Source organism: Agelaius phoeniceus, chromosome 10, assembly GCF_051311805.1.
Source record: "Agelaius phoeniceus isolate bAgePho1 chromosome 10, bAgePho1.hap1, whole genome shotgun sequence".
Classification (NCBI taxonomy): Eukaryota; Metazoa; Chordata; class Aves; order Passeriformes; family Icteridae; genus Agelaius; species Agelaius phoeniceus.
This window is the reverse complement of record NC_135274.1, coordinates 26,166,843-26,188,759: the sequence shown is the minus strand read 5'-3', so window position 1 is coordinate 26,188,759 and position 21,917 is coordinate 26,166,843. Positions and strand designations below refer to the sequence as shown.

The 21,917-nt window shown below is 53.9% G+C and overlaps 2 protein-coding genes across 3 annotated transcripts in view; one reads left to right on the top strand and one right to left on the bottom strand.

Annotated features, from left to right (window-relative positions):
- The window catches only part of KCNAB1 (potassium voltage-gated channel subfamily A regulatory beta subunit 1), a 43,681-nt gene extending 27,674 nt beyond the window's left edge, over nt 1-16,007 (top strand). For both annotated transcript variants that reach the window (XM_054639174.2, XM_077184242.1), the window contains exons 4-14: nt 911-990; nt 2,035-2,079; nt 3,200-3,244; nt 3,807-3,850; nt 6,527-6,613; nt 10,408-10,493; nt 11,556-11,676; nt 12,099-12,193; nt 13,075-13,195; nt 14,011-14,099; nt 14,629-16,007. In XM_054639174.2, the coding sequence (XP_054495149.1) occupies nt 911-990; nt 2,035-2,079; nt 3,200-3,244; nt 3,807-3,850; nt 6,527-6,613; nt 10,408-10,493; nt 11,556-11,676; nt 12,099-12,193; nt 13,075-13,195; nt 14,011-14,099; nt 14,629-14,718 (903 nt within the window). In that variant the 3' untranslated portion in view covers nt 14,719-16,007. The remainder of the gene's footprint in view (nt 1-910; nt 991-2,034; nt 2,080-3,199; nt 3,245-3,806; nt 3,851-6,526; nt 6,614-10,407; nt 10,494-11,555; nt 11,677-12,098; nt 12,194-13,074; nt 13,196-14,010; nt 14,100-14,628) is intronic.
- Nucleotides 16,008-18,257: 2,250 nt separating this feature from the next.
- SSR3 (signal sequence receptor subunit 3) lies at nt 18,258-21,838 on the bottom strand. The gene is made up of 5 exons (XM_054639279.2): nt 21,553-21,838; nt 20,430-20,556; nt 19,899-19,997; nt 19,279-19,410; nt 18,258-18,649 (listed from the first exon to the last, which is right to left on the bottom strand). The coding sequence occupies exons 1-5, from the start codon at nt 21,689-21,691 to the stop codon at nt 18,583-18,585; spliced, it is 564 nt and encodes a 187-aa protein (XP_054495254.1). The 5' UTR covers nt 21,692-21,838; the 3' UTR covers nt 18,258-18,582.
- Nucleotides 21,839-21,917: the final 79 nt, after the last annotated feature.

Genomic DNA, 21,917 nt, shown 5'->3' with positions numbered 1-21,917 from the left:
TCTGGCGTGAGGAAAAGAGTCCAGGGGCCTCCATTCCAAGGGATTTTCCTTTAAATTCACTCCATCTGTCAGGGTGTCACTGCTTCTCCTGGTGATCCCCCGGCTTTGGTGCCAGTGGCTCCCCCAGCTTTGGTGCCATGGATCCCCCGGCTTTGGTGCCATGGATCCCCCGGCTTTGGTGCCATGGATCCCCAGCTTTGGTCCCATGGATCCCCATCTCTGGTCCCGGTGGCTGTCCCGGCTTTGGTCCCATGGATCCCCCATCTTTGGTCCCATGGATCCCCAGCTTTGGTCCCATGTCATGGCACTGTGGGATGATGACCAGTCAGGTGATGCTCAGTCAAGGCCAGTTTTGATGTCCACTTTGCTCTCTGGTCCTCCTGCCCCCCTTGCTCACCATAATTCCGTGCAAAGCAGGACAAATTCCGTAGAAAAGGGGGACAGAAGCACAGCCCTGTCCTTGGGGCTGCTCTCCTCGGGATGCTGAGCCTCAGCCTTCATCCCCCTGGGGGCAGCAGGAGCCCCAGGACTCCTCTGGGCTCCACAAACGACCCTCAGGCATTTCCCCACCCCACGGCATCTCTGGGGAGCTGCAGGAAGGCTGGCAGGCAGCCAGAGGAACGCTAACCCCCCAAATTCTGTGTTAAACCCTGCAGAGCATCTCCTGTAACCCTGTTAAATTCCTGGCTGCCTTCCTGACGGGAAGCTCCTGCGGGAGGAGAGGAGCTCCTGCCGGGCTGGCTCCGGGGGGAGGTGGTGTAAATCCGTGTTTTGGTGTCCCTCAGTCCCTCCCTGGTGCCCTGCCGGGGGTGTTCCTGGGCAGGGGCCGTCACAGCCCGGCTGGGCTTGTCCCGCTGTGGGGCTTTCCCTGCTGGGTGTGGTGTCACCCGCTGTCCCCCGTGCTCCCCAGGTGGCCGAGCAGCTGATGACCATCGCCTACGAGAGCGGCGTGAACCTCTTCGACACGGCCGAGGTGTACGCGGCCGGCAAGTGAGTGCCCGGGGGCAGGGTGTGCCCGGAAAGGGCCGGGACAGAGCCACAGCTGGGCAGGTGTGCCCGGAAAGGGCCGGGACAGAGCCACAGCTGGGCAGGTGTGCCTGGAAAGGGCTGGGACAGAGCCACAGCTGGGCAGGTGTGCCCAGAAAGGGCTGGGACAGAGCCACAGCTGGGCACAGAGCCACAGCTGGGCAGGTGTGCCCGGAAAGGGCTGGGACAGAGCCACAGCTGGGCAGGTGTGCCTGGAAAGGGCTGGGACAGAGCCACAGCTGGGCAGGTGTGCCTGGAAAGGGCTGGGACAGAGCCACACCTGGGCACAGAGCCACACCTGGGCAGGGTGTGCCCAGAAAGGGCCGGGACAGAGCCACAGCTGGGCAGGTGTGCCCGGGAAGGGTTGGGACAGAGCCACAGCTGGGCAGGGTGTCCCCGGAAAGGGCTGGGACAGAGCCACACCTGGGCAGGTGTGCCCAGAAGGGCTGGCAGAGCTGCACCTGCCTTCCCTGGGCTCTGGCCGTGCTTGGAAAGCCTCTTTGTCCCTGAGTGGGACGGGAGAACCTTTGTATTTGGGGTACCCATCAAAGAAACCCAGATAATTAACCCGAAGCCTCCTGTACCCAGCAAAGGCTGGAGAGCAGCACCAGTGTCGGCACAGGGAGAGAAACCCCCTGAACAAATGGGAGATCACTGTGGACCCCAGTGCTGCTGGGTGCCTGGGGCTGGCACAGATCCCGGCAGGAATCCCGGGGAGAGCCACTCTGGCTGCTCTCTGAGCCACTGTGGGGTGGGGGACATCACCCGTGCTAAATGGGCCTGGGGTGACCAACAGGGCTCCCAGCTGGGCTGGACAGCGTGTCCTGCTGAGGGACCAGCCCAGCCTCAGGCACCAGGGGCCTGGGAAGGGGCACCGGGGGACAAGAGGCTCTGTGCTGGATGGATCTGTCCCAGCTCGGGGTCACTGTCACCAGGGCAGGGCAGGGCAGCTCAGGCTGGGGGCACTGAGCATCCCTGCCCCCCTCACACCGCGCTCTTCCTGCACAGGGCCGAGGTGATCCTGGGCAACATCCTGAAGAAGAAGGGCTGGAGGTACAGTATGGCACTCCCTCTGACTCGGGGGATTTCCCTCGTTGGGGCCCTGGTCCCACAGGAGCAGCCACACCTCCCCTGGGATTTGGGGTATCCCGGGTGGGAGGGTGGCTGTGGCACCTCATCCCTGCTGGGGTCAGGGATGCAGAGCCCTGCCAGCCCGGGAGGAGCTGACACCTCGTTTAAAGGATGCACATTAGCATATGTTGTGGGTTTTAAGGGATTTGCATAATCCTCAAAGGCCTCCCCTGTGTGTGTGTGTGTCCTAGGCAGGTTCAGCTGAAGGGGGCTCTAGCAGGGCTCTCTCCACACCCAGCCTAGGGGATTAGAGGGGTGAGTGATTACTTGGTAAGAAATACTCTGGGTGATGTGGAGGAAATAAAATGAAGTCCAATAAAAGCTGGGGAAATTGTGTTGTACATGTCTGGTTATGCAGCAAGGTAGCTGGAGGATGATAAATCTTTGATTTAATATGGTGTAGAGTTTACAGATTAATTCAGATGTCTCACACTGGAGTTCAACAGCTCTGGGAGTGCTGCCTGGCAGTGAGAGGCACAGGGCAGGATGGCAGGAGGGAACAGCACTGAAGCCCCTGGAGAGAGGGCTGGATGCTGCTTACTCAGTGATTACAAATGTCTGGGGGTTTTGGTCACATCATTTGGATTCCATTTGGTTTCTATCCCAATGTCCAATCCAAACTTCCCCTGACTTCATTCAATTTCCTCGTGCCCTGACTGTTTATGGGCATATTTTACCAAAACACCTGCAGGATATTTCACTTTCCATCTTCTGAAGGAGCTAATGCCTGGATTCCTGTGCAGCTTACCCCACTGGAGAGGGACAATGCCCTGAGCACAGTGGTGCCATTCCCTGAGGCTCCTGCTGATTCCTGGGGTCTCCCTGGCTGCCAGAGTTCCATTTGCAGGGAATTCCCCCCAAACCAACACTGGAGTCAGTCTCCTCAACGTTTCACAGCTGCTCTTGGCTGTTTGAGCATCCCCAGCAGAAACCCTGCACCCAGGTTTTACAAGTTGCTGATGGGCAGCATCTGTGTTGTTGCTGTTGTTATTATTATTATTATTTTAAAGAAATTATATTAATTTTCCTGTTCTTTTTGCAGGAGGTCCAGTTTGGTGATAACCACAAAGCTGTACTGGGGTGGCAAGTAAGTGTGACAGTCACTTGTCCTGGGCTTTGCTGCCCCAGCCCTGCAGCCAGAGGAGGTCAACGGCACCTGGGGTGCTTTGCTGCTGTCATTGCATTTCTGTTTATTTTACCAAGTGTTTTAAGGAGTTGGAGTTTCTCACCTGGAGAGGAGGAACTCCAGGGAGAGCTCAGGGCCTGAAGGGGCTCCAGGAGAGCTGCAGAGGGACTGGGGACAAGGATGGAGGGACAGGAGCCAGGGAATGGCTGCCAGTGCCAGAGGGCAGGGATGGGTGGGAGATTGGGAATTGGGAATTCCTGGCTGGGATGGGATTCCCAGAGCAGCTGGGGCTGCCCCTGCATCCCTGGCAGTGCCCAAGGCCAGGCTGGACACTGGGGCTGGAGCACCTGGGACAGTGGGAGGTGTCCCTGCCATGGCTGGGGTGGGATGGATGGGATTTAAGGTCCCTCCCAGCCCAATCAGTCCGGGATTCTGTAATTTTGGGGGTGTTTAAATCAGAGCACAGCTCAGTGCTCCCAGGCTCTTGGCACCTCTCCCAGCTGTTGCTGTTTTTCCCTTGCAGAGCAGAGACTGAGCGAGGCCTTTCCAGGAAACACATCATAGAAGGTACCTGGGCTGGGCTGGGGCTGGGGCTGCCCTGCTGGGCTCTGTGCACCTGATCCCAGTGCTCTGCCATGGGCTGGGGCTGCCCTGCTGGGCTCTGTGCACCTGATCCCAGTGCTCTGCCATGGGCTGGGGCTGCCCTGCTGGGCTCTGTGCACCTGACCCCAGTGCTCTCCCATGGGCTGGGGCTGGGGCTGCCCTGCTGGGCTCTGTGCACCTGATCCCAGTGCTCTGCCATGGGCTGGGGCTGCCCTGCTGGGCTCTGTGCACCTGACCCCAGTGCTCTCCCATGGGCTGGGGTCTGCCAGGGGCTGGGGCTGCCCTGCTGGGCTCTGTGCACCTGATCCCAGTGCTCTCCCATGGGCTGGGGCTGTTTGATCCCACTGCCCCCGTACCAGTCCCAATGCAGAGCAGTTCCCAAACTCATCCTGAAATGCCCAAAATGCACCCAAGGATTGTTTTGGCTCCCCTCAGAAAGTGTCAGTGAATGGACTGCACTGGCAGCCCCCTCACTCCCTGGGGCCTGCTGGCTTTGGGGAGCTCTCTGCACACCCCAGCCCTTCCCCATGGGGCCAGACGTGGCCAGGGGTGCCTGGGCTGCCTTTGGAGCTGGGAGGGATGAGGATGAGGATGTGGCATGATGTCAGCCTGCAGAAATAGCCTCTGGAGGGCTGCCAGGCCCCAGCTGGCACAGCTGAGCTCTGCTCCTGGTGCTGCTGCTCCTCAAGGGCTCTGTTCTGCTGCCCCTTCCCTCACACTCCATCCCCTCCTGGGGTTCCTGACCGAAATCCCTGTTCCCCATCCCTTCCTGGGGTTCCTGACCCCAGTCCCTGCTCCCCTCTGGGGTTCCTGACCCCAATCCCTGCTCCCCATCCCTTCCTGGGGTTCCTGACCCCAATCCCTGCTCCCCATCCCCTCCTGGGGTTCCTGGGCCCAGTCCCTGCTCCCCATCCCCTTTCCCTGCTGCTCTGCCTTGTCCCTGTGGCTGTGTCCCTGCAGGGAGGGGACAGCAGGAACTCTGTGTTGTGTTTGTCCACAGCAAAGCCTTGGCTGTGTGTGCTGGGCTGGACCCAGAACTGGCTCTGCAGGCTCAGCTCACAGCACAGGGAGAGCAGTGCCAGGAACAGAACCGTGCCTGGGGACCTGAGGGTCACCTCCTGTGACATTGTCCCTGTGCGAGGAGCCAGCCTGGGCTCTGGAGCAGGAGCATCCTGCAGCTCCTGGGCAGGGGAATGCTGTGGAGGGGCATTGCAGGGCAGTGCCAGCCCCCAGCAGGGCAGTGCCGGCCCCAGGGGAGGATTTCTGCCCCAGCTCCCTGGCTGTGTGCCCCATTTGTGCCTCCTGCCCAGGGGATGTGCAGAACCTGCTGCTGGGGCTCAGGGATGGCATCCTCGGGGCACAGCTCCTCCTTTCTGTGCTGCACACCTGGGAAATGGGAGCCCCAGGGCAGTGTCTGGCTCAGGTGGGGTGGGTGGGGTCAGCAGCCCCTGCCTGGGGTGCAGCTTTGCCTCCCTCCGTCCTCTTCCTTCCTGCTCCTGGCAAGTTTTATCCAGAATTCCTTGCAGAGTTTGATCTTGGAGTGTTCGCAGGATCCTGGGACTTGCCCAGTAAGGTAATGCTGGAGAAAGCTTTTCTTGTAGCAACATTTTGTTGGATTTTCATCTGAATAAACTTCAGTGAGGCGGTGGCACTGAAGGAGCTCAGGGAGGTGGCAGATGTGTCACAGGCACTCCAGACCCATCCTTTCTCATTTCTTGTGGAGCTGCTTCATGAAATGACAGAAAAGCACTGGCAGGAGTTGGAATAATTTCACAGAACACCCAGCAAACAGCGTTAAGGTCAATGAGAGATATTTTATATTTTTATATATATTTATATATATATATCTGTGTGCGTGAGAGAGAGAAGAGGATTTTGAACAGTTATTTTCTACAAATCTTCCCAAGAACAAAATGTTTTTATGAATGTTCATGAAGAATGAGTCAAAATAGAGCAGGCTGGAAATGTTTGCTGAATTTTGAGCTGGATAAAATGCCCATCCTCTGCTCGCCCTCTCTCATACACTCATACATGGATATATAAATATATCTGCAGGGGTTTGATGCCATCTCCCATCAGATCCTCACAGGAAGGCTCTGAAAACCTGGACATTTATGGACTGAGCTGCAGAGGGCTGGGGCTTGCTGTGCCCAGGTCCCTGTGCAGTGTGGGTGGGCACAGGTTGATGCTGTACCTGCTGCCCATGGCCAGTGGCACCACCTGCCCTGCAGTGTCCCCTGGCCTCAGGAGCTGGGCTGGAGCAGGAGAGGCTCTGGGGCACAATGCAGACTGGATTCCCTGCAGGGCACTGAAGCAGTGCCTCTGCCAGGCTGACAGGGCTGCTCTGTAACCAGGACTGGTCAGCACGAACCCTGGAGCTCTGAATAAAGCACATTCCTGGGCAAGGAGGGGCTCTCTGTGGGGCCACACTGGTGCTTTCCTCTCCAGGTGGCTGCAGGGACGTGGGACAGCATCATTCAGCACCCCTCTCACACCCTGACTGTGTGTATCTCTATAAATGTGTGCCTATATAAAAATACATGTATTTAAACACAGCCAGCTGCGTTTGATCCCGTTTTGGGTCTGTTCCCTGCCTCCCTCTGACCCTGCCTGTCCTTGTCTCTGCTCTCCCATGCCCAGGGCTGAAGGCTTCTCTCCAGAGGCTGCAGCTGGAATATGTGGACGTGGTCTTTGCCAACCGGCCGGACAACAACACCCCCATGGAAGGTTGGTGGGAGCTGCACTGCAAAGGGTTAACCCTCAGTGCCTGCTCTGGCCTAAGGGCTGGCACTGAGGAGGGCAGGAAAGGCAATTTGTAATCAGTTATTCAGGTGGGGCAGTTTAAATGTGAAATATCTCATTTTGGTAGCCAGCTCCATGGAAGGGGTCCCTGCCCATGGCAGAGGGTTGGAATTAAGTGTCCTTTAAGGTCCCTCCCAACCTATTTAGGGTTTCTCTGTCTACCCTGCCGTGACGTGAATTTGTGTATTTTGGAAGGAAATGGAAGTTTCCTTTCTGTCCCAGGAGTGGCTTCAATGTTTGGAGTATTTCCTTTCCCAGTTCCTTCAAACAAAGAGGATTTGTGGCTGGATTTGAGGCAGGTGTCCATGGCAGGTGGCACAGGAGCTGTGGTGGATGTTCCATGGGAATCAAACAGGGCTGGAGCTCTGTGTCAGGAGTGCTGGCACCTTGCTGGATGTGGGGCTGTGCCACCCAGGGTGGGTCAGGGACCAGCCTGGGGTTTCAGGAGCTTCCCCAGGAGCTGCTGAGGTCAGGGCAGACCCTGTGTTGTGTCTGGGAGGGAGCTGTGCCCTCTGTGCTCGCTCTGCTGTCTCTGAGCAGCGTGGAGGGGCTCCCCTGCCCAGGGCACAGCTGCTCCCACACCCCAGTGCCAGCCCTGGCACCAGGCACAGGCCCTGGCACTGGCTGAGGCTTGAGCAGGGTGAAAAAAGGGACATTTCTCTTATGAATGGCATGCTGGAGATACTTCCCATCTTCTTCCTGCCTTTTTTATGGCTCACCCACTAAGGCACTTCCATCCCAGAGCATCTGCTGGGCCATCTGTCAGTGCTGCTTGCTGAGCCACTCCATCCTGCTCAGCACCACACACGCCTCAGCTTCTCCCACAGGGAGCCATGCAAGGCACCTTGGAGCTCATCCCACTCCCTGCCACTGTCCCAGGCTGCTCCAAGGCCTGTCCAGCCTGGCCTGGGCTCTGCCAGGGGTGGGGCAGCCCCTCCTGAAGGAGGAGGTGACCTTGAAGTGTTCCCTACTCGTGGCAGCACCTCTGGGTCAGGCTGAGCAGCCAGCACGGTGTGAGCAGGGGGGCACAACCAAACCAAACCAAAACCTGAATGTCCTGTTTGTTTTCCCTGCCTGCTGCTTCTCCAGATCCTTCTGTGAGCCCAGCCAGGGCAGATCCCTCTGCCCAGGCTCTGCTCCTGCCCTGGGGAAGGAGCAGATGAGCATCCATGGGGGTTTCTGTGCTGGCACTCACTTGGGCCTCAGGGCACCTGGCAAAGCTGCTTAACCTAACCCCCCACATGTATTTCATGTTCTTAAAGGTCTCTGAGCAAATTAAAATAGTAAAAGCAGGGGGTGTTGGAGGCAGGGAGCAGCTGGAGAGGAGCACCTTGGGCAGCTCATGGCACGTGGGTCTGGCTGTGCCCCCTGTGCCCCAGGGCCAGGCTGGGGCTGAGGGCTGCCCACCCTCCCTGGGGCTGGCTCAGCTGTGTGTGAGTGTCCTGCCACCCTCTGCCAGCCCAGTCCCTGCTCAGGGGATGGCTGGTGGCACAGCTCCATCCTCTCCACAACTCCTGTGTGCTCTGTTCCTCGGGATGAAGATCTCACCCCACAGCTGGGCAGGCAGGGCTTGTCCTGCATCCCAAGGGGCTCCTCCAGCAGGGGAGAGGAGGGTCCCTGGTGTGTCCCAGTGTCACAGAGCCAGGTGCCCACGCGTGCCCAGCAGCCACACAGGGAGGGAAGGTGGCAAGGTTCCTACCAGGGAACTTTAACCTACCCCAGAGTTATTGTTATGGTGCCAGGGGCTGGTATTGGGATTTGAAGCATTGATTTATCTTTAAAAAAAAACCCAATTCCTGTTCTTGAGTGCTGCCATTTGGGCATCCAGCTGGCAGGACAAGAGATGTGGGCCTGTGCCCTTCCCAAATCCCATTGCTGTCCCCTGGCTCTCTCAACAAGGAGATATCTGTGTATAAATATATTTATATACGGTTTCTGAGTTGACTTAGGAGTTTTTTTGAAAGGAGTAGAGGCTGGAGAAGTGAAAACAACCCCGGGCTGAGATGTGTAAGAGGCGTGTGACGAAATGTTTTCCAAAACTCTGAAATGGTGGCAGGGCAAAAATAGAAAACTAAACCCAGGGAGAAGCTGCTGAGGAGGGAGGGAGGGAGGAAGGGAAGGATCACTTACAGGCTTAGGCTGATGGTGGTAGGAAATGAAAAACAAATTTTAATTAAATATTCAGATGGAGCAGCTTGCAATTGCTCATAATTGAGTTCTGGAGCCCTGGTCAGGTGGAAGGTGTCCCTGCCCACAGCAAGGGTTGGAAGAAGAAGATTTTAAGGTCCTTTACAACCCCAACCAGTCTTTGATTCTATATTTACACTTCACTGAAATGAATTGGTGTTTTTCAGGAAGACCTGGAAGTTTCCTTTGCACGCCAGTGCTGGCTTTAACGCCCTCTGGGGTTTTTATTCCTTTCCCTCATTGCCTCGGATCAGCGGGTTTGTGTTTGGGTCGGAGGCAGGTCTGTGTGTCAGAGCAGCCCTGTGGGTTATGCATGGAGCCTGCAGGAGGGTCCCAGCAGTGCCCAGGCTGGCTCTGGAGCTGCTCTGTGCCAGGCTCCTGCTTCCCTGCCATAAGCAGGGTGAGAGGGCAGAGCCCTGCTGGGCTCGGGGCAGCAGTGCCTGCAGCCCTCACCTTGCCCCTCACCCTCAGGGTGCTCTGGGCACTGCAGGCTCCAGGGCAGCCCCTCAGAGGGCTTTGGGTGCTCAGAGCTGCTGGGGAGGGCGGGCAGTGCCCCCTGACCATGGGGTGCCACAGGCAGCAGTGCCCCAGAGCTGCTTTCTGTCACTTCCCATGTGGGTTCAGCTCATTTCCCCACTCTGTGGGCAGTGGTTGTGGCCCTGCTTCAGCCCTGTCAGAAACAGGGTTTGTCACCACAGCCAGGGCAGGGCTTGGCTGCTCATGGGGACTGTGACACAGGCAGGGATGGAGATGGGGTATTGGGAATTCCCCTGGGAGATGGGGAAATCCCTGGCACAGGTGCCCAGAGCAGCTGGGGCTGCCCCTGGATCCCTGGCAGTGCCCAAGGCCAGGCTGGACAGGGCTGGGAGCACCTGGGACAGTGGGAGGTGTCCCTGCCCAGGACAGGGTGGCACTGGGGGAGTTTTAACATCCCTTCCAGCCCAACCCAGTCTGGGATTCCTTTAAACTCAAGTTCTCGAGGGTTTTTTCACCACCCCAGGCAGGCAGGGAGGTCTGAGGGGTGAAATTCAAGATCCTGTCCTGGTGTGTGTGGCCTTGGAAGCTTCCATATCCCAGAGAGCAGCACTGGGGACCAGGGCACTGCTGTGGTGCAGAGGTGACACCTGAGGGTGTCAGGTGGAGTCAGGTTCAATCAGCCATTCTTGCAGCTTTGTCCCTGGTAAAGAGAGGCAGACCCAGATATGTGCTTTCAGGAAGAAAATTAAAAAAAAAAAAAGAAGAATTTATTTTGAAGTTTATTTTTCCACTGTGCTGCCCTCTTGTGTTCCGTTTAGGAGGAAATGTCCTCCTAAGGCCGTGGAAGGCAGGAGCCAGGTGGGAAAAGCAGTTTTTACCCAGCTGCAGGGTCAGTGTCTCAATGTTCGCACTGAAAATGCTTTTCCAGCCACCCCTGGGCAGGAGAGCAGAGCAGGAGCGTGCTCAGGACTGTCAGTGTGGGGTGTTTGGGAGTGGGCTTGGTGGAAATGTGGCCTCTGGGCCCTTCTCACACTCCTTTTTTTGCTCTCCTTCAGAAATCGTGCGGGCAATGACACATGTGATCAACCAGGGCATGGCCATGTACTGGGGCACGTCCCGCTGGAGCGCCATGGAGATCATGGTGAGGGTCATGGTGGGCCATGGAGATCATGGTGAGGGGCCTGGGGGCCATGGAGATCATGGTGAGGGGTGTGGAGGTCATGGAGATCATGGTGAGGGTCGTGGTGGGGCCATGGAGATCATGGTGAGGGTCATGGTGGGGCCATGGAGATCATGGTGAGGGTCATGGTGGGGCCATGGAGATCATGGTGAGGGTCATGGTGGGCCATGGAGATCATGGTGAGGGGCCTGGGGGCCATGGAGATCATGGTGAGGGGCCTGGGGGCCATGGAGATCATGGTGAGGGTCATGGTGGGGCCATGGAGATCATGGTGAGGGGCCTGGGGGCCATGGAGATCATGGTGAGGGTCATGGTGGGCCATGGAGATCATGGTGAGGGTCATGGTGGGCCATGGAGATCATGGTGAGGGTCATGGTGGGCCATGGAGATCATGGTGAGGGTCATGGTGGGCCATGGAGATCATGGTGAGGAGCCTGCCTGGGGGTCATGGTAAGGAGCTTGGGGGTCATGGTGGGGCCATGGAGATCATGGTGAGGGTCATGGTGGGCTGTGGAGATCATGGTGAGGGTCATGGTGGGGCTGTGGAGGTCATGGTAGGGGCTGTGGAAATCATGGTGAGGGGTGTGGAGGCATGGAGGAGCATGGAGGTGATGGTGAGGGCCACAGAGGTCATGGCATGGTAACCCAGGGCACACTGGGTTCCTCTCCAACCAGGCTTTCCACCTCAAGTAATTTAAAAGGCTGTCCCAGAATGAGCCCAGTGCTAATTAGAAGATGGGCTGACGTGTGGGGGTTTGGGTGGTTTGTTTGGGTTTGTGTCACTTTGGTTTGACTGAAGGCAAGTCCTTCAGTTTGATATCACCCATGGCAGGGGGTGGAAGGAGATGGGCTCTAATGTCCCAAAGCAGGCTGTGAGTCCAGGAGATGCCAGCATTGCAGCATCCTTCTGGTGCCACTTGCCCTGGCCTTGGCCATCTCCTGTACCCTCCTAGAACGTGGCCTGGCGTGTGCTGCAGACATTTCCATTTTCTGAAGGGTTTTCTCCCTGGTTGCCCTCTGCAGGAAGCCTACTCCGTGGCCAGGCAGTTCAACATGATCCCCCCCGTGTGTGAGCAGGCCGAGTACCATCTGTTCCAGAGGGAGAAGGTGGAGGTGCAGCTGCCAGAGCTCTACCACAAAATCGGTGAGGCTGAGCCTGCTGGGCCTTCTGGCTGGGCAGGATGGCCTGGGCCTGCAGGTGGGACCTGTGACAAAGCCAAGTCTCTGTCTCATAGTGACCCAAAAGAAAAACCAGCTTACTGTGCCTCTGATGGATTGCTTAATATTATCTGTTAATAACTAAAGTACGTTAATGAACATATTAAGTATTAATTGGCTTGGCTGCTCCTTGCCCTCTGAGATTCATGTGGTCCATTAAGTGAAATAAATCCTTCAGGGCATCAGCAGCACATTCCTGCAGGAGCAGCTGAGCGTTGCTGCCCGTGGCAACAGAAACAAGCAGCCACCAGTTTGCTCTTGCTTTAGGTTTTGAGTGGAAGCTGTATTTTTGCTACAGCTCTGATCTGTCCCACTCCCCTCAAAGCCCTTTTTCTGTCCTCTCTGCAGGGGTGGGAGCAATGACGTGGTCTCCCCTGGCCTGTGGGATCATCTCAGGGAAATATGGCAACGGGGTCCCTGAAAGCTCAAGGGCTTCACTCAAGGTATTTCTGGGGCATCTTTGAGTTGTGCTGCTTTTGTCAGGGCAGGAAAACAACAAAGGGGAAAGGGCTCCCTCGTGAGAAGGAGGGCTCTGCTTGCATGGATCAGCTTGGTTTCTCTGGCAACCACGCTCCAAAGAGCAGCAGAATCTGGGTTAGAGCCAGCCCAGGCTCCCCACGCAGGGAGCTCGGGGGGCTTGGGGCAGCTCTGGGGGCTGCAGGGGGCTGCTGTCCCCACCCTGCACCGAGGGACATCACCACGAGCCAGGGGCTCTGTGGGGCTCCAGGCTCCTCACTGATGTTAACCCTGGAATTTTAAGGTTGGAAAGGACCTCCAAGGTCACGGAGTCCAAGCCTGAATGGATGCAGCTGCTGCCACTTGCAGCCCCCTGAACCACGTAGGTCCCACAGGCTTGGACATCGTTTCCCTGGGTACCAGCCTGGGCCATGGGGGTGCTCAGCCCCCCAGGATCCCCCCAGAGACCCCCAGGCCAAGGGCAAGCCCACTGAACACCCATGGGCTGCTGGGGCTGCCCTCTCTAACAGGTTTTGGGATTCTGGTGTCGCCACAATTAATTGTGGATTCTCCACAATTATCCTGATTTTATTCTTATTGAGAGTTATGGGATCCAAAAAGAAAACTGGGGAGATTCCAGGTTCTGTAGTGAGAATAAAGCCAGAGAGCTGAGGACAAGAGGAGACATTCTGGTCCTGCCCTAATTGCTTTGGGTAGCCCAGCTTTGTGTTACTCAGCCCCACGACCTTCTGGGCTGGACATGGCTTTTCAAGTGCTGCTATTTATAGATTATAATTACAAATCGCCTTAAACTCCTCACTTTGGAGGCTGAAAGCTGACAGCCTGATGTGCTGTGATTGCCCTGCAGTGCTACCAGTGGCTGAAGGAGAAGATCATCAGCGAGGAGGGCAGGAAGCAGCAGGGGAAGCTGAAGGACCTGTCCCCCATCGCCGAGCGCCTGGGCTGCACGCTGCCACAGCTGGCTGTTGGTGGGTGCCTCACAGCTGCCAAAGGCTAACACAGGAAATCTGCTCCCTTTCCACCCTGGTTTGGGCTGGGCCTGCAGCTGGAGATGTGTTTGTTGTTTAAAATGCGTCAAAAATTATTGATCCCGCAGGGGTTTGGGGTAGAAAGGAATTTAAAGCCCATTTTGTTCCAGCCCCTGCTATGGGGTTCCACTGGCCCAAGTTGCTCCAAAGCTGTCCAGCCTGGCCTGGGACACTCCCAGGGATGCAGGGGCAGCCACAGCTGCTCTGGGCAACAATTAATTAAAGCAGGATTGTTTCCAGCAGCAGCACCAGGCTGTGACTGACAGGGTCAGAGTGTCCTGGGCATCCCCAGGGGTCCCAGCTCCCTGTTCCCCTGGATATCCCCCCTCCATGAAGCCATCACCTTTATGGTGCTGGGCTGGCAGACAAGAGAATGCTGTTCTAAATGAGATCTGGGGTTTTTTCCTAATAATTATCTCCATGCTGCTGAGAGCTGAGGCTGTAAAATACCACATGTCTGTCAGAAAGGTGATCCCTGGTTCAACATCCCTGCAGTGAATCCTTGTGATGGGGAAAATCCAAACCCCACAGCCAGAGAGGTGCTGGGGCAGGGAGCAGGCTCAGGATCCTGGAAGATCTGTGGGGTTTGATATTTGATCTGTGCACCTTCCCCTGGATAGTGCCAGAGGAGCAAAGCTGAGACAGAGAATGAGATTATTGCCAAGAAGAGACAGAGGCTCTGTCAAACACCAGGGACTGGAGCAGGGCCCCGTGAGCCCCCCTGTGTCCTGACCACCTTGTGCCTTTGTTCCCAGCATGGTGCCTGAGGAATGAGGGGGTGAGCTCTGTCCTCCTGGGATCCTCCAACCCCGAGCAGCTGATTGAGAACCTCGGAGCCATCCAGGTGAGTGCAGGGAACACCCCCGACCTCAGCACCCCCTTCTCTCAGCACAGGGCTCTGTCTCTCAGCTCCATTCATGCACCCTCATCAGGCCCATCCCTGCTGTCACCATGGCTTAGCACCTTTTGGGGCATTGCAGGCATGTCCAGTGACAGCATCAGCAGCTTTCATGCACCTGAAAATGCGAGTGAGTCCAGGGCATGTTGTGACAGATTCTGTGCTGCCACGTGTCACCTGCACCCTCCTTAATTATTCCCTGTTGTTTTTCCCCAGTCAGAGCTGCCTCTGCAGTCCTTGCCACCAGCTCGTGTCCCAGTGCAGCCGAGCAACATTCCACACACAAAGCTGAGAGGCTTTGCTGTGATTCTCTCACTGAGTATAGATCCTCCAGAGGTTTTTCTTTTAAGGGAGAAAGTTATTAGATGAATGCTTAATATCTGTCACACAAAAAGCCCAGAGGAAATGTACTTTGATAAAATCTAGGTTTCATTTTGGAACTATCTCAATTAAGCATCGCTTTCTTCCACCCCAGGTCCTTCCAAAGATGACATCCCATATTGTAAATGAAATAGATAATATCCTGGGCAACAAGCCCTACAGCAAGAAGGACTACAGATCCTAATGCAATGCATGAATTTCCTGGACTGCATGGTTTAGAAGTGCTCTGTACTCCAGTACAGCCCTGAATTACTCTCATGAGAATCATTCAGCACTTGCTGCTCGGTGTCTACTGTCACTGGATCCTTCGAGATGTGTGCTCTTGCTACTACTCTGCAGTGAATTTAAAAGCACAGTTGATCTCTCTTCTAACCAGGAATAACCTTGTATTTTCTTACCTTCTTGACCGAGTTCATTAATTTTTACTTTACTCTTTGCACCTCATGCTTGTGCTGTGACAAACACTTGTAAAGCAAAAAAAAAAAAAAAAAAGAAATAATTTATAACCTTCAGGTACTTGGTAATTAAAGAAGGATGTACAGATCTATTTTTTCAATGAAGAAAAGCCAGATACAACTTCAGGTTTTAATAAAACCATGTTTGGGAAATCTCAACTATAAAGTTTCTTCAGGTTAACAGATGGAAGGGGCAAGCTCAAACATTGCTTTTTTATGCTGAATATAAGCTCTAGGATTTCTTTGTAGTTGAATAAAGGCTGTGAGACAGAGAACTAGTTAGCAAGTAGATAGTTCAGCTCCTAATTTTACAGCTGTTCCAGCTGTGGAGTGCTCCTGGAGCAGTGCTAGGAAGCCCAAACACGCATGTCAGGTTACTGAGCACGACAGCTCTGCAAAGTTCTACTTCTCCATAAACCTTAAGCCAAGAAAGCCATGATTAAATATTGGGTTTTGCATCTATAGAAACCTGCCTCTACTTCTGCCTGCTTGTAGACAGAGCTACTGCAAATTTCAATATTCAGGAGCTTTTAAGGATCTAGATACTCTAAATATATACAATATATAGCTGCTAAGAGCTGCAGGAACAATCAGGTATGTACTCCAAAAGGCTACACCTGCTTCCACTTGCTTTGGAACCGGGGATAAGTAAATGCACAGACACATTTTAAACAGATTTTTGTGAGCATTTACAGGAGTTGACAGGAAGAATTTACATCTGGATTTGCCCAGCTCAAGCCCATATTGTACCTTCCCAAGGATTTGCTCTGTACCATGCTCCTCTGATTGCAGTCTGTATTTCTCCCGTCCCTGCTGGGACACAGCTCTGTACAGTATTTGTAGGACCCTTGTACTCCCCCTGCTGCACTCACCTGGGCCAGGTGAGCAGCTCCCCACACCCGAGTGCTCTCCTCCTGTATTTGAAGCTGTGGTGTGTGTAAATGACTCCTGCTGTACATGAGAAATGCAGTCTGACTGGAATTCTGCTTGGACACAATAAAAGCATTTTGTGCATCTACCCTGAGAGCTGCAGACCCGTTACTGACACTGGAGCTGTTCTGGGCCAGCAGCAGGGCCTTCTGCTGAGGATGGGGGTGATGTTCCCCAGGGAATGTTCCAGCTGTGCCCAGGGAATGTTCCAGCTGTGCCCAGGAGGGACGGCAGGGAGCTGGGCTGGCCCCAAGGCGCTGCTGGCCCTCAGTCCCCAAGGAGCACAGCAGTCCCAGGTAAGGTCTGTCCTGTCCTGGCCTGACAGGGATGGGATGGGATTCTGGAGTTCCTGGGTCAGATGGGATTTTGGGAAGGAATTCCTCCCTGGGAGGGTGGGCAGGCCCTGGATCCCTGGCAGTGCCCAAGGCCAGGTTGGACATTGGGGTTGGAGCAGCCTGGGGCAGTGAGAGGTGTCCCTGCCCTGGCAGGGGTGAGGCTGGGTGGGATTTAAGCTCCTTTCTAAGCCATGTTCTGTGATCTGGCCTGGAAGGAGCCCAGTGCAGCTGTCCCCAGCCTCCCCAGGTGACACTGCCAGTCCCAGCCAGCTGGGGTGGAGCCCACCTTGCCCTGCCCTGGGAACATCCCCACTGCTGCATTACCACTAACTACTGTTAATTTTTACAGAGCTTCAACCATTTCACAGTTAACAGCTTTATTAATTTAATATAATTATCCTCCCAGTAACAGACTAATTCCTTTTCCTCCCCCTGGAGGTATAATTTAATGTTCTCTCTTCCCCTTCTCATGTACTTGGGAATCCAGTAATGTATTAAAACTAGATCAATTCCCAGCTTTAATTGAGGAGATGGCATTGTCCCTTACAGGCTCTGAGGGCAATGTAGGGCCAAGCAGCAGCCCTGCTTCAGGTTAACCCTCAGCATTAGACTAGAGAAATATAATTTCAATGTTTTATAATGAATTTTTTATTTATCATTGTAGTGGGGATTGCAAGGGAAAAACCAAACACTGCCTCTTAAAGAACAAAAAAACCCAAACTGAAAAAGTGAACAAAAATCCAAATGCCAACCAAAAAAAAAGGCCCAAACTTTTCTGTGGAAGCTCAAGATTAGTTTTTTTTCAGAATACATCCCACCCCACCCACCCACCTGCTTTTGTTTCAGGCTGTCAGTGCTCAATGTTCCCTCTCCAGGAAAATTGTGACATGCTAAGCTCCAGGCCTCAGCAACTGTCAATACCAAAAAAGCCTTAAGAGAAGATGAAAAGCTGGTAATAAAAGACTCAGTGAGCCGACAGTAATGGCAGAAGAAAGTGCTGCTTCCAAGCACTCTGCAGACAGCAGATTTCCTGGGGAATACACCTGCTAAAGCCCTGCCAGGAAAGTGAGTATAACATTGTCTGTTCAAGGCTTTCAGTTCAGCTCTGGGGGCTCTGAGAGCAACAGAGCAGAAACAGCAACATCAAAGTCCTGCTGCTCCCAGAGGAGCCAGCCTGGCTTTGAGCTGGGCTCTGGATTTTGGAGAGGGCTGTTAAAAATCTGCTCTATGTGAGCTAAATACTCAGCTAAAACCCAGCAATTATATCCCTTATAAGAAGTGAGGCCAAGGAAAGGGAAACTGGCCAAGGCAGGCAGCAAGTTTAGGGAATGTGTCCTTCCAGTGCTGAATAGTCAGGCAGAAAGGATAAAGAGAAATCCATGTATTTTGAGAGAAAACAGTTAATTAAAGAGTATTAAACGAGCAAAAGTACTTGAATTTGTCAGAAATAGAGCCATTACTGTCTCCTGCTCATCACATTCTCTCCATTTTACTCTATTTTCCATTTAATCTTATTGAAGCCAAGATTAGCAGAGTAATTGTTACATTAAATCTCATCAAAAACTTTCTTCTCTCTTTAGGATCCCAAGTCTGTAATGGCAGGATCTGTAACTAGAATTCCATTAGTATCAGTAGAGTTTGGCATTTAAGTGAACAGCTGCTCCAGTGATAGCCAGAAAATAAGGCACAGGATTGTCTGATAAACCCATTATGAAGAGCCAGCTAAAGCATTTTTCTTAAGCTGTGCAGGGAGACTGGCAGGGTTTTTTATTTATTTACAACTTGGAAGATTAATGGAAAAAAGTGCATTCAAACCACTTCAAAAGTGTTTTCCTAGGAGATTCAGGTTTTGTCCTGACTCCATGTTACTCAGAAATGAGGAGTGCTTCCAAGGAATATATTAGCTTGTAGATGTCTCCTCTCTTCTGGAAGCAGAAAGAGTTGACAAACCTAGACATGAAAATCCCTGGTTTTTAAAAAATGAAGAATGAAAATACAAGGAATCAAATGGCAAAAAAAGCTCCTTTTAATTACAACTTTTCAAGTTACAATGATAAATGGATTGTCCCCAGGGTGGAGCTGCAGAAAGAGGATGTCTGCTCACAGCTCACACACCCCACTCCCTCTCCTTGCTAAGTAAAAAAAAACTGAGTAACTCCAGTATCAAATACCATGTAAAGATACCAAAAGTAAATACAATTCAACCATTTTGGATTCAAACCCTCCCCACGTTTTCCTCATGCTAAAAAACAAAAATATTCCTATTCCACCCTTAGGCATTTTCATGGCAGCTGAAGCCTCTCTCAGGAACTGCTGAGGGTTTTGTGTCTACTTGGATCCTGTGGACAGCAGAGCAATCAGTCCTGAGGAAGCACTGATAGAAAGGATGTAGTTTCTGTAGGGAACAGGTTAAGGAATTGTCAAGATCTTTCTTTGGTACACAACATTTGGTAGGAGTTTTATGAAAAGGAAGGAATCGAAATGATCTTTCTCTGGAGTTTTAAAACTGGAGTATTGCAAACACAGCTTCAGAACTCACCTTCAGAATTAAGGCACCCATAAGGTTTAGCCTTTTCTCTTACAAGTTTTATAAATACAGACCTTGAATTAGCTGCCCTGTTGGCAAAACTAATATCCTTCAGGAACAAAACACTTTACATGTGAGCTACTGGAGCTGAAGCATCCTGTCAGGGAAGAGCTCCTGGCACCCAACACTGACACAGTGTTTGCAGGAAACTGAGCTGTGTCCTCACTCCAAAATTACAATGGAAATGGCAAAGCCAGGAGAATTCTTATACACTGTCCAAGCAATACGCTGAAAACATCTCATGTTTTAAGGGACTTTAATTGGGAGACTTTAGTTTGGTAAACTCTTATTTTTGTTTCAGCATTCTAAGCTGCTGTACTAACCATGAGCTGCAGGTACCAAGAGAGGAATGCCACAGCCCACAGGACAACCACAGCCAGTGGTGACAGCCAACAGGAGCGGGGCTGTGGGGGCTTTAGGGTGGGGATAAAGGATACACAGTGGGGTTGAAGTTCTTCAGCACGAAAAAGGAAGCGATGATAACCAGCACCAGAAAGAGGGTGTTGTTGTAGAAGATGGAGAAAGTTGTTGCTTCATAGTCTGCAACTTCATTTTTCTTCCACAGAATCCTAGGAGCAAGTGGAGATAAAATTTCAGATATATTTAAATCAATGGATATCACAGAATCCTGGAATGGTTTGGGTTGGAGGGACCTTAAAGCTCATCCCACTCCACCCCTGCCATGGCAGGGACACCTCCCACTGTCCCAGGCTGCTCCAGCCCTGTCCAGCCTGGCCATGGGCACTGCCAGGGATGGGGATATCCTGGACACCCACATGATGAAGTGTGCAGTAGTTTTTCCAGAAGACACAGAGTCTGGCTCCCAAGCTCCCCTCCTGCACAGTCCCAGTGGGGATTCCCTCTAACACCGAGTGCATCTGAGGCCTTCCCTTAACAACTCACCTCAAAAGCTGAACCACGAGCTACCCTGCAGCTGCTGCTTCCCAGAATACAGCAAAACAGTGCAAGCACAGTCCCTACTGCCCCACCCAGAGCCTCCAAGACATTTAAGGCCCTCCTACAACAAGGGAGAGGAGGAGGAGGACAGAGAGATCACCTTTCATCCTTCTCCTTGCGGGACATCTTCCTGTTGTCTGCCTCAGACAGCTTGCGAGTCACCTCCTTGGAAACAGCATCTTCTCTTTTCTGGGCTACTCTGTAAGTACCACCACTCATGTCACACTTCAGAAAGGAAAAAACCCCACAGCCCAGCCCTGGCTTTACTGGAAGTTTTATGCACAGTGAAGAATACAACTTAGCCAAGATACCCGACAGTTTTGTCAAGGTGAAGGGATAAGAATTAGTAATATAATTCACATCCAATAACTAAAATAATTTATAATTTAAACATAATTTGTGGTGATACCCAGGGAGCACAATGGTGGATTTACTATTTCACCATACTCTTAGCTGACAAGATCTGACTATAATTACAAGAGAAACCAATTAGGAGGTACTTCTAAAAATATGTTTGGAAAATATGTTTTGGAGTAACATTTCAGGCATTCTTGTTAATTAAAAACTACAGTAGTAAATGGCAGTTTTGTTCAATTGTTAAATGATAAATTCAAAGAGGCACCAAACTTACTTGTGTTTGAGGACAAACTTGACGTTTTTATACGCAAAAGCCACGAGATAGGTACTGATGAGGGTCATGACGCTGTACAGGACTGCAGACTGAACAAGATCCATATGCCATATTCTCCAATAAAGCCCTTAAAAAAAAAAAAGAACAATGATACTTGAAGCAGTTTCTCTCCAAGAAAAACGCCCCATACTGGAGACCCATAGAGGATCTGAGCTCTGTAATTCCACAGTCTCTGCCTGAGCAAAGCCAACTCCTCCAAACTCACTCGGGGCTCTTTGAACTGCATTGAAAGTACTTTGGAAGGGGGAAATGAGCTTTGCGCGTGGCTGGAAGGGGCTCCGTGAGAGCACGGCCGAGCCTGCGGGCAGCGCTGCTGCGGTGACACGTCAGTGATGCTGCCCTGCCGGCCGGAACCGGCACCGAACACGGAACCGGGAACCGATAGGGCTGGAACCGGGACCCGGCACCGCTCGGAACCGGGATCCGACACGGCTCGGAACCGGGATCTGACACGGCTGGAACCGGGACCCGACACGGCTGGAACCGGGATCTGACACGGCTCGGAACCGGGATCTGACAGGACTGGAACCAGCACGCGACACGGCCGGAACTGAGACCCAACACGGCCGGAACCGGGACCCGATAGGGCCGGAACTTGGACCTGACACAGCTCGGAACCAGCACCCGACAGGGCTGGAACCGGGACCCGATACGGCCCGGAGCCAGGATCCGACACGGCCGGAGCTGGGATCCGATATGGCTCGGAACCAGGATCCGACAGGGCTGGAACCAGCACCCGATACGGCCCGGAGCCAGGATCCCACACATTCAGAACCAGGACCCGACACTGCCCGGAGCCAGGATCCGCCGGGGCTCGGAGCAGCGGCCCCGGGATCTGCCGCGGGCAGCGGGACAGAGCCCGCGGTGGGCAGTGGGGAGCCCTGATCCCTCTCCCCAACCTCCTGATCTCCTCTGGGGCTGCTGATCCCCCTCTTCCACAGTATTCTGCTCCCCCCAAGGTTGCTGATCTCCCTCTCCCAGGGTATTTTGCTCCCCCCATGGCTGCTGATCCTCCTCTCCCCTCAGCACCCCTGACGGCTGCCGCCCGCCCTCGCCCGCTCACAGATAGGGATGGCGGAGACGATGAAGGCGTTGCCGAAGAAGAGCGCGGAGGACTTGGCCGAGAGGTTGCGGCTGAAGTCCTGGAGCAGCAGATCCTCCTCGGACTGCTGCCGGCCGCCGGGGCCGCCCTTGGGAGCCATGGCGGGACAAGGCAGCGTCAGCGCGGCCGAGCGGCTCCGGGTCAGGCGCCACGGGGCGGGGCGGGCCCGGCGGGCCGGGAGCGCTTCCGGAGCGCGGCCCGATCCCCGCCTCAGCCCGGCCCCGAGCCCGGCCCGATCCCCTCCCTCAGCCCGGCCCCGAGCCCGGCCCGAGCCTGTCCCGATCCCCGCCTCAGCCCGGCCCCGAGCCCGGCCCGATCCTGTCCCG

What these genes read in the sequence shown, in the direction of transcription:
- SSR3 (XM_054639279.2), bottom strand. Translation starts at nt 21,691, where the DNA reads ATGGCTCCCAAGGGCGGCCCCGGCGGCCGGCAGCAGTCCGAGGAGGAT. An exon ending in CGTCTCCGCCATCCCTATCT is followed by an intron (nt 20,557 to 21,552) that starts GTGAGCGGGCGA and finishes TTTTTTTTTAAG; the next exon opens with GGCTTTATTGGAGAATATGG. An exon ending in AAGAACTTCAACCCCACTGT is followed by an intron (nt 18,650 to 19,278) that starts GTATCCTTTATC and finishes TGTTCCCTACAG; the next exon opens with AAACTACATCCTTTCTATCA.